At 38.4% G+C, this 14,168-nt stretch overlaps 1 protein-coding gene across 1 annotated transcript in view; it reads right to left on the bottom strand.

The window, feature by feature from the left end:
- Window positions 1-14,168, bottom strand: part of ltbp1 (latent transforming growth factor beta binding protein 1) — a 96,901-nt gene that overhangs the window by 33,161 nt on the left and 49,572 nt on the right. The window contains 5 exon segments of the mRNA XM_051133550.1: window positions 1,885-1,904; window positions 2,806-3,021; window positions 4,448-4,615; window positions 5,884-6,006; window positions 10,318-10,377. Coding sequence (XP_050989507.1) covers window positions 1,885-1,904; window positions 2,806-3,021; window positions 4,448-4,615; window positions 5,884-6,006; window positions 10,318-10,377 — 587 coding nt within the window.

Raw genomic sequence — 14,168 nt, 5'->3', positions numbered from 1 at the left:
GATGCACAATTTCAGGTTTCTTCAGAAATATTTGATTGGGTTCAAGCCCGGCTCTGGTTGGTCCACCCAAGGACATTTACAGAGTTGTCTGTAAGCCTGTGTGCTTATGGTCATTGTCCTGTTGGAAGGTAAACCTTCTGCCCAAGTTCTGAATGATCTGGACTGGGTTTTCATTAACGCATTTTGGTGCACTGAGCTTTCATTCTACCCTGACGAGTCATTCAGTCCCTGCTTCTTAAAAACATCCCCACAACATGAGGCTGCTACTAGCTACTGCTACTGCTACTAACTGTTGGGATGCTACTGTGCAGGTGATGAGCAGTGCCTGGTCTCCTTCAAACATGAAGCTTAGAATTGAGGTTCATCAGACCAGAGAATCTTGTTTCTCACAGTCTGGGGGTCCTTTAGGTGCTTTTTTTTTTTTTTTTGCTAATTCCAAGTGTGTTTTCATGTGTCTTCACTGAGGAGAGAACTAAGTCTTGAACTCTCAGGTTCTTGGCCACCAGTCTAAGCAAAGCCCTTCTCCATCAATTCCTCACTTTGGAAGAGTCCTGGTTGTTCAAACGTCTTACATTAAGGGTAACGGAGACTACATGCTTCTGTGAACCTTCAATGCAGCTGAGGTCTACAGGCAGTTTGGTTGACCTCAGAGCTTGGTTTTAGCTCTAATATGCACTTTCAGCTGTTAGACCATTTATTAAGACGTGTGCTTTTCGAAATCATACCCATTGATAAGGGTAAGGGTATGAATACTTTTGCAATGAAAACATTTAAGTTTTTTATTTTTAATAAATGTACAAAATAAAAACTTTGCCATTATGGTGTATAGAGTGTAGATTGATGTGGGGAAAAAAGTTATTTAAAGCAGTTTAACATAAGGCAGCAACGTAACAAAACATAAAAAATGAAGGGGTTTGACTACTTTCGCAAGGCACTGTACTACACAACACAACACATACCCTCTTGATTTAGTTCTGAGAAGAGAGAGTAAAACCATAAAAATATAAATAATTGTGGAACAAACTGAGGTTCCTCAGATTGCCACACTGGCATAATACTTCATAGAACCTCTAGGCAACTTTTAAAGGTCCATCAAATATCCCTCAGTATATATTTTTAGGTGAATCAAAACCTTGCAGGGTTACTGAAAGAGCAACTAACAAACTCTGAAGTTCTTAAAGGAACTTTTGGATTCCACATTCATCAGCGCCTAGAGGTTCTTCATAGGGTTCTGCCACTTTGATAATCTGAGAAGCCAAGTATCTTTTCATTTTTAAATTATGCCACTGAAGGGTGAAATCAAATCCATTTTGTTCCACACATAGACCAGAAACACTAAAATAAGCATCCTTATCTCACCAGAAAGCCATGTTTTCCTAAACTGAGCTACTAAAAAATCTCAAAGACCTGATCACATAGAAAGATCTCCTTTAGTTACATCATTCGAGAGTGCTCTTGAAATAATAGTGTCTTTTAATCTCTATCTTCCATAAACTGAAGAGGCATTTCGGTGCAAACCAACTGAACACTGCGTGTCTAGACCAATCCTGAATGTAATAAAAGTTTTATACAACCAAATCATAAATCTTAAACTTGAGATCTTAAAAACGGCAATGCTTTTCTAAATGTTAATGTTGGCTAATTAAAAACATACACAATCACACACAAAGCAAAGGACACAGACTGACACATACACGCATCTGTAGGAGCAGAATGCTGAGCGCACAGAGCGGTCATGCAGTAGTGATGACATGATGATGTCATGCTTTGAATGTCTGCAGTTCCTGCACGCAAGTTTTGCTGTGCTGCATTGACGTGTGCATAAAAGCATCAGCTATGTAGCATATTTAGCTGATCTTTACTGCTGAATCAAACCCAACCTACCTGCCTGGGAGCTGTGGGCACTACAGCAGGCCATTATGTCATATAAAAACACAAAAATAAATTGCGTCACACAAAGCTATGAAACAATTAATCATACATTTGTAAATAGTGAAATGCAGCTATGCATCTGAATTCAAAAAAAAAAAAAAAAAAAAAAAAAATGGAGTCATGTAAAAAAGGGTGAACTTCAGTGGAGCAATTTTAGTTCCAGAGCAACTTTGAAACACGGTCTCCCAGCAACAGGACAAAACTTAATAAAGCCCAAGGACAAATACTTTCTCTCGGAACCTGGCCCACCTCCACCACACTTTTCAGCTGTGCAATGCTTTTATGGGCTGCTTTTGCAGAGAGGCTATAAAAATCTGTGCAGTTCATTTTGTGTGAGAGTAGTGAAAGGAGAAAATATGATGCGATGCACTGATCTTCTGGAATCCTTCATCAGCTTTGACATTGGTTTTGCAAGGTGGAAGCAATACTAATGACTCTCTGCCTCTGCCAAAGAGAGAACAGTCCTGTGTTCACTTTCTATAGGAACAACAGAGGCTTGGCTACATTTTGGATCTCAGTCTCCTCCAGACTGGTGCCAAGTCTCATTCCATTGCCTGGTGCCAAGCGTGCATGTGATGACATTTAAAAGAGAAGAAAAGAAGGACAGGGAAGAGGGTGAAAGAGTTCTTGCTGGTGTAGTCCTTCATAAAATGCATCCAGGCAGACCATCATGTAAATAAACTTTGCATCAAAAACCAAAATCTGGCAGGTTTCCTTAACACATGTTTGTAATATTCAGCATGAGGCAAATAAGACAAACAAAACACAATGTCTGCATATTCAGAGACATGATTTCAGACTGTTGGATAAATAGAGCAGCTTAAAGTCATTCATTGTTTCTGTCTTGTGTGGTTAATAACTCCTGTGACTCACCAGGTAGCTGCCTCTCTGTGATGCTGAGAGCTTCCACGGGCTGCTGTAGGGTGGGGAAGGGCATGGGAGGATCCACAGGCACTTGGTGTCTGATGGTGGGCTTGTTCTGCACGTGACTGTCTGTCTGGCTGTGTCCATTAGGAGGTTTGGGCTTGTAGATGTACGGTGTGGTGACATGATATCCCATTCCTCCAGGACAGATGTCTTTAAATGCAGCTATGAGAGAAAGAAAAATTCTCAAAAACATATTCACACACAATCTATCTATCTATCCATTTTTCCATCTCTCTGTCTATTCGTCTGTCCATCCGTCTATGTCCATCTGTCTATATGTCCATTTTTCCATTTCTATCCGTCCATTTTTCATCTATCCATCTATCTATCCATCTGTTTATCTGTCTAACTATCTATCTCTGTCTCTACGTCCATTTTTCCATCTCTCTATCCATCCGTCCATCTATCCATCCATCTGTCTGCCTCTGTCTATCTATCTATCTATCTATCTATCTTCCATTTCTCTGTCTATCCGTCTGTCCATCCGTCTATGTCCATCTGTTTATATGTCCATTTTTCCATTTCTATCTGTCCATTTTTTCATCTATCTACCATCTATCTATCCATCTATCTATCTATCTATCTATCTATCTATTTTTCCATCTCTGTCTATCCGTCTGTCCATCCGTCTGTCCATCTGTCTATACGTCCATTTTTCCATTTCTATCTGTCCATTTTTTCATCTATCCGTCCATCTATCCGTCCATCTATCTATCTATCTATCTATCTATCTATCTATCTATCTATCTATCTATCTATCAATTTTTCCATCTCTCTGTCCATCCGTCTATGTCCATCTGTCCATACATACATTTTTCCATTTCTATCTGTCCATTTTTTCATCTATCCGTCCATCTATCTATCTATCTATCTATCTATCTATCTATCTATCTATCTATCTATCTATCTCTGTCTCTACATCCATTTTTCCATCTCTCTATCTATCTGTCCATCTCCATCCATCCATCTGCCTCTGTCCATCTATCTATCTATCTATCTGTTTGTCTGTCTGTTTGTCTATCTATCTATCTATCTATCTATCTATCTATCTATCTATCTATCTATCTATCTGTCTGTTTGTCTATCTATCTATCTATCTGTTTGTCTGTCTGTTTGTCTGTCTGTCTATCTATCTATCTATCTATCTATCTATCTATCTATCTATCTATCTGTCTGTCTGTCCGTCCGCCCATTCATCTATCCATCTATCTGTCTGTGTCTATCTATCTATCTATCTATCTATCTATGTCCATCAGTCTGTCTGTCTAATCTATTTGACTGTTTATCTTTTCAGCCATCATCTATCGGACTTTAATTTAATTTCAAATCACTAACACAAGTACAAAAATCAACTAATTTAGTAAATTTGGCCTCACAGGAAGGCAAATACAAATGTAAGGTAAGAAGTGTATGTGAAAACGCCAAAATCTACAGCAGACCTAACAAAAACAGAGTGATGGCGTGTAAAAGCATCTATGTAGCAGAGCTGTGGAACACACATGCAAACCACAATGACGTGGAGGACAGAGAGGGAATGATACCAGTAGAACAGGTGAGGCTGATAGGGGGTGTGTCTCAGGTAGCTTACCTGTCCCAGGTAGGGGGCAGCGGTCACAATGAGGACCCCAGGCCTTGCCCACACTACAACAGCATAACTGTTTACTCAGCTGAGTGGGCACAGGGTGCAAGCACTGCTTCCCCGAACTGACCAATCGGAAGCAAGCACCTTTCTCCTCGCGAAGAGCAGGTGTTTCGGCTGGTTACCGTGGAGACGGAAGGAGGGAGGAAGGGGAGGAGTGTGCACGGTGTATGACACAAACATGGAAGAGAGAGAAAGAACAACAGAAGAGAAAAGAGATTCCCTTCACCTTGTGTTCCATCTATGCATGACTACAATGCCATAACAAAAGAACAACTGCCTCTATAACCACATTAAAACCAAGTGTAGGGGAAAGCATGACAGAGAATGTGTATGAAAAAAGTGATATTGTTTACAGATGCGCAATAGACAAGAACACGGGACAAGAATACAAACAAAGTGCAAAGAGGTCAGTTAAGCAGAAAGCATGTGAGAATGGGTATATACAAGGGTTAATACATCAGGAAGTACTTGATATCAGACACATTCTTATAGATGTACATGTGTTCAGACGTTTGGGGTAAAAAATGTTATTTTTTTTGTACAGCAATGATGGATTAAATTAATCAAAAGTGACTTTTTGATTGAGACTTTTACAATATTACAAAAAACATTTTGATGTGCAAACTGCTTTCTTGCATATTAATTTTTCACTTTAATAAAGGGCCAATTCTGAGTTTTTTTATAGAGATGTACAATTCAACATTTACGTATAGCAGATAACAGCAGATTTGTGTTGACAGACCTTTTACTGTCAGCCAAAACACACTGTATACATGAGCAAAAAACTGAAGACTAAAAGGAGGATTAAAAGAATGCTCTGATCTTCTCTGAACAAAAGGACACGACGGCGTGTTTCAGAGGTGTAATTTGGCAAGCGCTGGCTTCCAGGAGAAGGATCAGCCTCTATATTTATCACAATAACACAGACAGCACACTTAGGTTACCTCATTAAATCACAGAGAAAGCTTGAGTGTATTTGTGCCCCATTGACCGACTGCACAAATGATGCCAGCACATTTCAACCTTGTTGTTACATGTCCATGCCTGAACAGCAGAGAACCCTCCGCTCACGTGACAGCCACAGTTCGTGTTAGAAGCCAAGTTAAATCATGCTGCTAGCTAGACTAATCAGCAAGTCTTAATGCTACAAGCTGAAGTGATTAGCTGCACTAAATCCACTTAAAATTTTGTAAATATCTTTGAGTAGGTAAACATGGAGACAGCCGGGACATGCCAAAGACATCAGCCATCCAAGTTACACCAGATTTGAGAAAAGAAGAGAACTGAAGAGAACTGAAGAGAAGAGAAGAGAAGAGAAGAGAAGAGAAGAGAAGAGAAGAGAAGAGAAGAGAAGAGAAGAGAAGAGAAGAGAAGAGACTTACGGAAGCAGGTGGTCAAGGTTGGATCAGGCACAAAGCCTGGGTTGCAAATACATCTGTAGCTGCCCATAGTGTTTATGCAGTTTCCATTGGGACAAACTCCTTGAATCTGGCACTCATCAATATCTGAGGGTAATAACAGACATAAGGAACTCTCATATTTTTTCTGTTGAACATAAAATAAGATATTTTGAAGAATGTTTCAAGTGGTTAAGAGTCAAAAGTACATTGATCTTTAATGTATAGACAAAAAACAATGCATTAAGCATGCAAGTGATTTTTTTCACAGCTTTATTTGTGCTAATGTAAACCCATATGGTGTAATCCACCATCTCTGTAACAATCAGTCAGAAAGGAAACACACACACACACACACACAGAGCGAGAGTGAGAGCACGAGCACACTAATATCCCTCTAAGAGGCCACTGAGTGCGAGTTAAGGGCGTGGGCAGTCACCATTCCCAGTCACTTAGAGTGGGACACGGATCCAACACATTTCCTAATGCAATGCTAATGTGTTCATGATGACAGTGATGCTCATGGAGAGAGGGCATACACTCAATCCCTCAAGCATCCAAACATCTGCACCAGAACACAGTCTGGCCCAGAGGAGCTGTCACTCAAAGCAATGACGTCATAATGTCCTCATTACACTAGAAACCCTCACGTTTCTATACAAAATACACCTAATGACCTGCAAATCTGCAGGGTGGCTCAAGGGACATGGTTAGCTGCCTGCTAGCGGTAGCTTGTTACATTACAAACTTAACTAACCATATAAAGGCCATGTTCACACAGCAGCAGAATACAGTTGTCAGTCCTGTATTTGAGTCCTTAATACAGTTACGTTCACACACAGTACGGTTATTTACAGGCGTGACAACCACATTCTGTAACTGAACTCACACCCGTAAATTTTCAGGACTCACAACCGCATTATCGGAAAACACGCACTGTGTGAACGGAACAGGACTGGAACTGTCATACAGTGCAAGAGAGCCACTCTGCTGCACAAACGCGAGTCTACCATGTGTTGTGTCTTTTCATGTGTGGTTTTAGTAACTTATAGTGACAGAGATACGATCTGTCTGTCATCTTAAAGTTTTACATCCAGTCTTCATTGGAGCCACTCCCACTCCGCTCTCCACCCAAGTATAAAAACTGCTGTCGGTTACTAAAGATTTGAGGGATGAACTCGCGGCTCGATTGGACTCTTGTTGTGTCAGAAAGTGTTGAAACTTTAAGTTTTATCGATGTCGCCATTTTTGATATTACTTTGGTCACTGTTGCTACGGGTACTGGTAAGGAATACATGCTTGACTCCTGCTGCATGTTCATACAGACAGTATTCGAGACGCTACTGCTAACTGCTGTGTGAATGGGACATATCGAGACTCACACCTGTAAGTATAGTGGCTGTCAATCCCAAAAACTGAACTGTGAATGTGGCCAAATGCAGTAAGGACGATGGCAAATGATTTGATGATGATGAGATCCTGAGCATCAGTGACAAACATCTAATATTGTAGAATGTGTGGTAAGTGGTTGTATACACAAAGTGTGATCGCGAATCTTGAAAGTGAAAGTAAAAAGCCACTGTGCATTCAAAAGCAATTTCAGTGCCTCACATATTAATAATGGCTCCCTTATGCCCTCAGTTTATATATAGTATATTTACACAAAAAAAAACAACTGCGAGAGAAAGTACTGAAATATATTTTTTTCCTCCCTTCTCATATTTATTCCCTTTGGGTGTTCTGTAGTAAATGTAATTTTGTTTCCAAACACGGTATTCAAATTCAGGCACATCCAAAAAAAAAAAAAAAAAAAAAAAAAAAAAAAAAATTCAGGCACATCCCTAACTACACATTATAGAGTATTTTTTACAAAAACTCATCGGCCATATTGGTGGCACAGAATGTAATCAATGTTACTGAACCGAACGAAACTCACAGTTTTTGCTGATTATTGCTGCTGAAAATGGTCAGTTATTTTCGGGCTGTACTAATCGGTCAGACCTATGGACTACCAAAAGTTATAACAAATCAAGGAGAAGAGTGCAAAAAACTGTCTGAGGAACAAAAGGCGTTTGTTGTTGGCCAAACTGAACCAGGATTTCCAGGGCAAGAAATAGGTTAAATATTAGGCTAATATCTTAATTTATACTGCTCATGTGTATCTTTACCACCTATTTACTTTAGATTGTCAAAATATTGCACTTTCCTGCTAACTATGTCCTTCTCTATATGATTTGACAGCTTCCACATGTTTTTTTCTATGGTTTAGACAGCATAAATTAGCAGAACAATGCAATTTATGCTGTTGCTTACATATGAGTATCTCCAATATGGCCGCGCATCCAGGTAACTGACCAAACCGTGACGTAATTGCAAACCCTCTATTACCATTAAAATGTATAGCTTTTAATATAATTTAATGGAATATGAACGAACAAAAACAGCTGTTTTTATTAACTAATATAAACAAAGATTATTAAATACTATAACAAATGAATTGGTCATTGTTAATTAACACATCAATGTTGACTAATAGGACTTTATTGTAAAGTGTTACCAAGATTGCTAAACTATTTTAGCTTTGTTAAAAAAATAAAACAATGATTAAAGTACACTTATGAAACATAATATACAAAAACGATGATACAGAAAAGGCATAGAATTATAAGTAAAAAGAATAAGAAACAGGTAAAGTAGGTAAAAGTGACTAAGAAGTATGGAGACGAGGCTGATTATTCTCTGTCAGACATGTTTATGAAAGCATAAACCTGCCAATGAGGAGAGCAACATGACTAATGACAGGAAGAGAGAAGCGGGAGCATCAGAGCCTGACAAAACACCCAAACCACAGGAGACACGTCCACTTACGCAGTAAAATCTCTGGCCTGACGCAGGAGAGCGTCAAAGGTTTAGTGGGACCCTCAGGCCATGTTATCAGGACAGTGATTAAGTTCAAACTTTTACGGCACTCTGAGCGCTAAAGAAGTGTTGTAAACCGGCCTCAGAGAACGGCCCATGCTGAAATATTCATTATCATTTGGAGGTAAAGTAACCCCCTTAGTGCTTTAAGGCATGTTTATTAAATCTAAGATACATTTTAATCATCAAATCGGGGTATGTTCTACATAGCTCCTCATGTCTCCACACGCTACTGGTATGCGGAAATTAAAGCAGCACTAGACCTATAAAATTAAAAAGTACTGTAGTGATCGTAACATGGCGGTCATAATGATCACATGACCAGCTACTCTGCTTCTGCAGACCATAAACAAAACTTTGAAGCTTTAATAATGACAGCTCCTTACATAAAAACTATATTTGGCTTATTTGATAGTTCACTGGAGGCTAAATAACTTTTTATTTTTCTGCATTTCTATGTATGTCTCAATGTTGCCCAGATCTACCAGCCTCCAAACTCCCATCTCTCCTGACCCAGAGTGCCTGCGGCCAGAACACACTCTGGACACTTCCCCCCGAACACAGCCTGCTTCACTTTTAGCTGCGGTTCAGCTCTGGGTTTGGCAGACTGAGGTGGCTGTTGGTGGCTGCTAACAGCAGATGTGTTTGGCTGGAAGTGTGTGTGGAGAAATAGAGACAGAAAGACAAATAGGTACCAAAGGTTGCAAAGCCTTGATATGGAATAATACGGATGCTTAGACCGCAATGAAAAACACACACAAAACATTGACGTTCAAAAGCTAGGGGTCAAAGGGACTGATCAAAAGTGGCAGAAAAGATATTTATAATGGCTGTGTAATGAAGAGCAGCTTTAGCAATTTTATAGTTAATTATAGGAATACTGAGCTTGTTATATTGAGCTTTGCAATTAAACAATCTAGGCGCCCCCACTCCACATCTGTCTTCTATATAAAGAAGTATTATTAGCATGCTTAACAAAAGTTTACATTGCCAAGGCATACATTAACAATACATGACAGCATGAGCATTACTTCATTTTGTTTCTCAGGCTGCGGAAAAGCCCTGAAGTCTTTCTGGCTCCTGGCCCTGATGTGTTGGATCTCTTGCAATTACATCCAACTTCAACATAGATTAGAAAGATCTATCAAAGATGCCACCTGTCTCTCCTCGTAACTGTGAAAGAAAAAGTGTTCTCCGTGATAGATCTGGGACACTGTTTTAAAATGGCAATTTAATAAAAGGAACAGTAGATGGTGGCCGGTTGTGACATACAAAGGCCAGTGGAGGGCGAACTAAATTATATATATTGAGTATGTGAAAATGACATACACTCATGCATCTTATCAAAATCATCACAATCGATGCACAACTATACAAACGCTCAAACGTGTAGTACAACAAACACACACACGTTCACTGCATGAACAAAAGAACAAGATAAACATATATGCATGCATGAGCAATGAAGTAATACAAGCAGAAACAAGCCATGGCTCTTACCGATACAGCGAGTGGCATTCAGTCTCTTATAGCCTTGAGGACATTCAATCAAAGGAATCGCTATGGAGGAAAGAGAGAGAGAGGAGGTGGAGGACACAAAAAAAGCATATTTAGATACAGCTCTTAGACAAATATTCTTCTACAGCAAATTTAAGAAAATCTTTGGTGGTTAGGACACCAAAATTTGCATATAAAATAGCTTTAAGTGCTATTTTAGTGTCCACTGTTACTATTACAATAATGTATAATGATAACCAGCATATGTTCCAAAATACAACAGTTAATAATTAAAAAAACAAACAAAAAAAACTATATAATTAATATTTTAAAATAAAATAAAATAAAATAATAGAAAAAAATAAATAAATAAAAAATGTAAAACAGCTTGGGATGGGTAAGACTTTTTTGTTAGTTTATTTCTCAAAGAAATTTCAGTTTAAATAGTGCTGTTAAATCGATTACTCGTGATTAATCGCATCCAAAATAAAAGTTATATAAATACACACACATACATGTATATATCTAAGAAATATATGTAATATATATTTATATTCATATACAATATAAACCATATATATACACATACACAGACTTTTATTTTGGATGCGATTATAAGTAATTAATCGATTTCACAGCACAATTTAAACTGTAATAATATCTGACAGTATTACCGTAAATAAATGCAGCCTTGGTGATGATAACGAAACACAAACTTTTATTTCATATGCAATTAATCGCAATTAATTAATTTGACAGTACTAATCTTTAAAATATCAGTTCTATATATATATATATATATATATATATACACACACACATTTATATATATATATATGTGGCCCTGGACCACAAAACCAGTCTTAAGTCGCTGGGGTATATTTGTAGCAATAGCCAAAAACAGATTGTATGGGTCAAAATTATTGATTTTTCTTTTATGCCAAAAATCATTAGGAAATTAAGTAAAGATCATGTTCCATGAAGATATTTTGTAAAATTCCTACTGTAAATATATCAAAACTTAATTTTTGATTAGTAATATGCATTGCTAAGAACTTTATTTGGACAACTTTAAAGGTGATTTTCTCAATATTTCGATTTTTTTGCACCCTCAGACTCCAGGTTTTAAAATAGTTGTATTTCGACCAAATATTGTCCTGTCCTAACAAAACATACATCAATGGAAAGCTTTCAGATGATGTATAAATCTTAATTTTGAAAAACTGACCCTTATGAATGGTTTTGCAATCCAGGGTCACATATATATACCACTAAGTTAACAGTTTTCTTATGATGGCAAAGCTGAAAGCTCACATGATCCTTCACAAATCATTTTATATGCTGATTTGGTGAATCTAAAGTTTAAATGAACAATTTAGAATTTACAATTCAGCAAAACGCAAGAGTGAAAGTTAATACATCTGATCTGGTCACATTTTGCGCCATTTGTACCAGATCACTCAGGATTCAGAGTAAACACTGTTCTTACATGCTCTACACTAACACACAAACACAACCACACACAGATCATTAATCAATCTATATATTGTGTTGTTAAACACACAATTGTCTCTGAGCTCATAGATTAAAGATAGGAAGCCAGCAAAAACACTGTACACCGTTCTGTAGTGGTTAGTCTCAGGGGAGGCCTTGCGACTGGGAACTCGTAACAGGAACAGGGTTTACTTCCCTCCCATTCTCATGGGTAATGGCCGTAATAAATTACATAAATAGAACATAGAGAGAATGAGACAGAATGACTCATTTGGAAGAGAACAGAATGGCATCGGCACTTCCAGGGGTCATATTTTGAGCCTGCTTCAGAAATAAAGGGGGCTGAACTCCAGACTTGTTTACATCTTCATTACCCCAACACTTGTGTTCGGTTACTGCTGAGCACTTCTATTTCCGTTCGGTGCCTAGTAAGTGCTCGCCTACAGCTGCTGCGGACAGACCTCAGAGAGAGCGGTAATGTCACATCAACTTCACACCTCTCATGGCTATATTGAATCGCTGTGCCTCCAAAATGGAGTAAACATCCACATGGAATGAAACGAAAGAGTGTGAGATGAATAAACCACCCTGTTCGAGTAAAGAAATAACATTTTAATTGGCATTTGAAGATTAAAACAACAATCCTTAAATATTTTAGACACTCACCAAAGTTTGTTTTGGTGACGTCCGTAAGGTTTAAATCAGCGTTATGTCTGGGAATGCACAGAATGCAGGGATGCCCATATATGGGCAGAGAATTTCAGAAACATCTACAGACATACCGCGAAAAGAAAGAGAGCGAGAGGGGTGGTACGCTAACAGTTTTCTGTGGGGACTGACTTCAGAAAAGTGACTAAGCATGGAGGAATCACGACTGTATGAGTAAATGTGTGTGTGAGTGTATGTGAGGGACCATTACTAAAGCTGGAGTGAGTGCCAGGTGAGTCAGCATGTCAGTAAGTTCAACACAGCGCGTGTAACCAAATACTTTACAGCTTTCTCCTTCCTTTGCCCACTCATTACGCACTTGCCTTTTCTCTGTGGAATGCATCTCTTCCCTCTCGCTCTCGCTGTGATATTAGGACCATGTGTCTGTTGAGTCACAGCCACTTGGAGGTTTGACATCAAATGGTTTTCAAAAGAACTCCTCTTAGTCTCTTCTAGTTAGTAAGAAATCAAGGCTGGGCCTCTTGATGAATCATTGCTTTCCCGCTCTTTTCGTAGCGCACTACTGTGGAATACCGTGCACAATCATACTGCAAGTGCTTGATCTCAAATGAGGCCCAGACAGACTAATGTTTAACGTGTGTCTCACTCTGAACATACACTAGTTTGTTTCAGTCATCCTGGTTTTTCAATTAACCGACTAAAAGTGAAAATTTAAGACATATGCTTGAGTTTGTGCGTGAGGGAGAGACAGATGTTCGTGTGTGGTAAAGTAAAACAGATGTTTAAAAGAGAGACAAATGATTGTGTGAAAGTGAGACAGGTGTTTTTACTCATGAAAATGAGGTAGATGAAGGATTTTCTACATGAAGAAGACACTGTTGTCTTCATGTGTGTGGGTGAAACGGGTATTTTTGTTTTTGAAAATGTGACAGATGTTTGTCTGTGCGAGAAAGATGTTTCCATGTGTGAGGGTGAGATGCATTTTTGTTCATTAAAATAAGACAGATGTTTGTCTGTGTAAAAGTGAATGTGAAAGTATGTTTCAATTGTTTGCAGTCCGCTTTGGTTCAAGGATGTACAGTCAAAAACAAAGACCCTCCATCCACCCACAGGGTCAATAAAGTACAGTGGAGATCAAAATTAGAGAACAATCTATAATCACTTGATTTTTTTCTAAAATATTGTTAACCTTCATCACTCAAAAATTGAAGGAGTATTACCTGTGGGTATACCCAGGTGCGTAATTTTCACTGGGGACGGGGGACATGTCCCCTCCACTTTTTAAAATCCTGCCCCCAACACCCCCACATTGAAAAATTGAAAAATTTGGTCTCTATTTGCACTTTGAATATTGAGAGAGTAGCCTAGCCTACTTTGATTATGGCTGCACTTACTGTATGCACTTAATACGACTATTTTTTGTTTAGACTATTTTTTATTTATACTGTTTTTATTTATATTTGTGAAAAGATCTTCAGTTAGGAGGTCAAATGTTCTAGAAGCTCATAAATCATGTACAGTTCCAAGGTCTGAAAAGACTCACATGAAATCATACAGGAGAGAAGCCGGACAGTCGAGTTTATAATGTATGTAAATTTAGGAAATGGGATTCAAATCCTATTTTGTGCAACCACCCTTCTCAAACCAAATGTCTCAAACCAAAGAGGCTTGATCACTGGAGAGTATGCATT

Source organism: Labeo rohita, chromosome 17 (genome assembly GCF_022985175.1).
Source record: "Labeo rohita strain BAU-BD-2019 chromosome 17, IGBB_LRoh.1.0, whole genome shotgun sequence".
NCBI classification, from domain to species: domain Eukaryota; kingdom Metazoa; phylum Chordata; class Actinopteri; order Cypriniformes; family Cyprinidae; genus Labeo; species Labeo rohita.
This window is presented reverse-complemented; position numbering and strand designations above follow the sequence as displayed.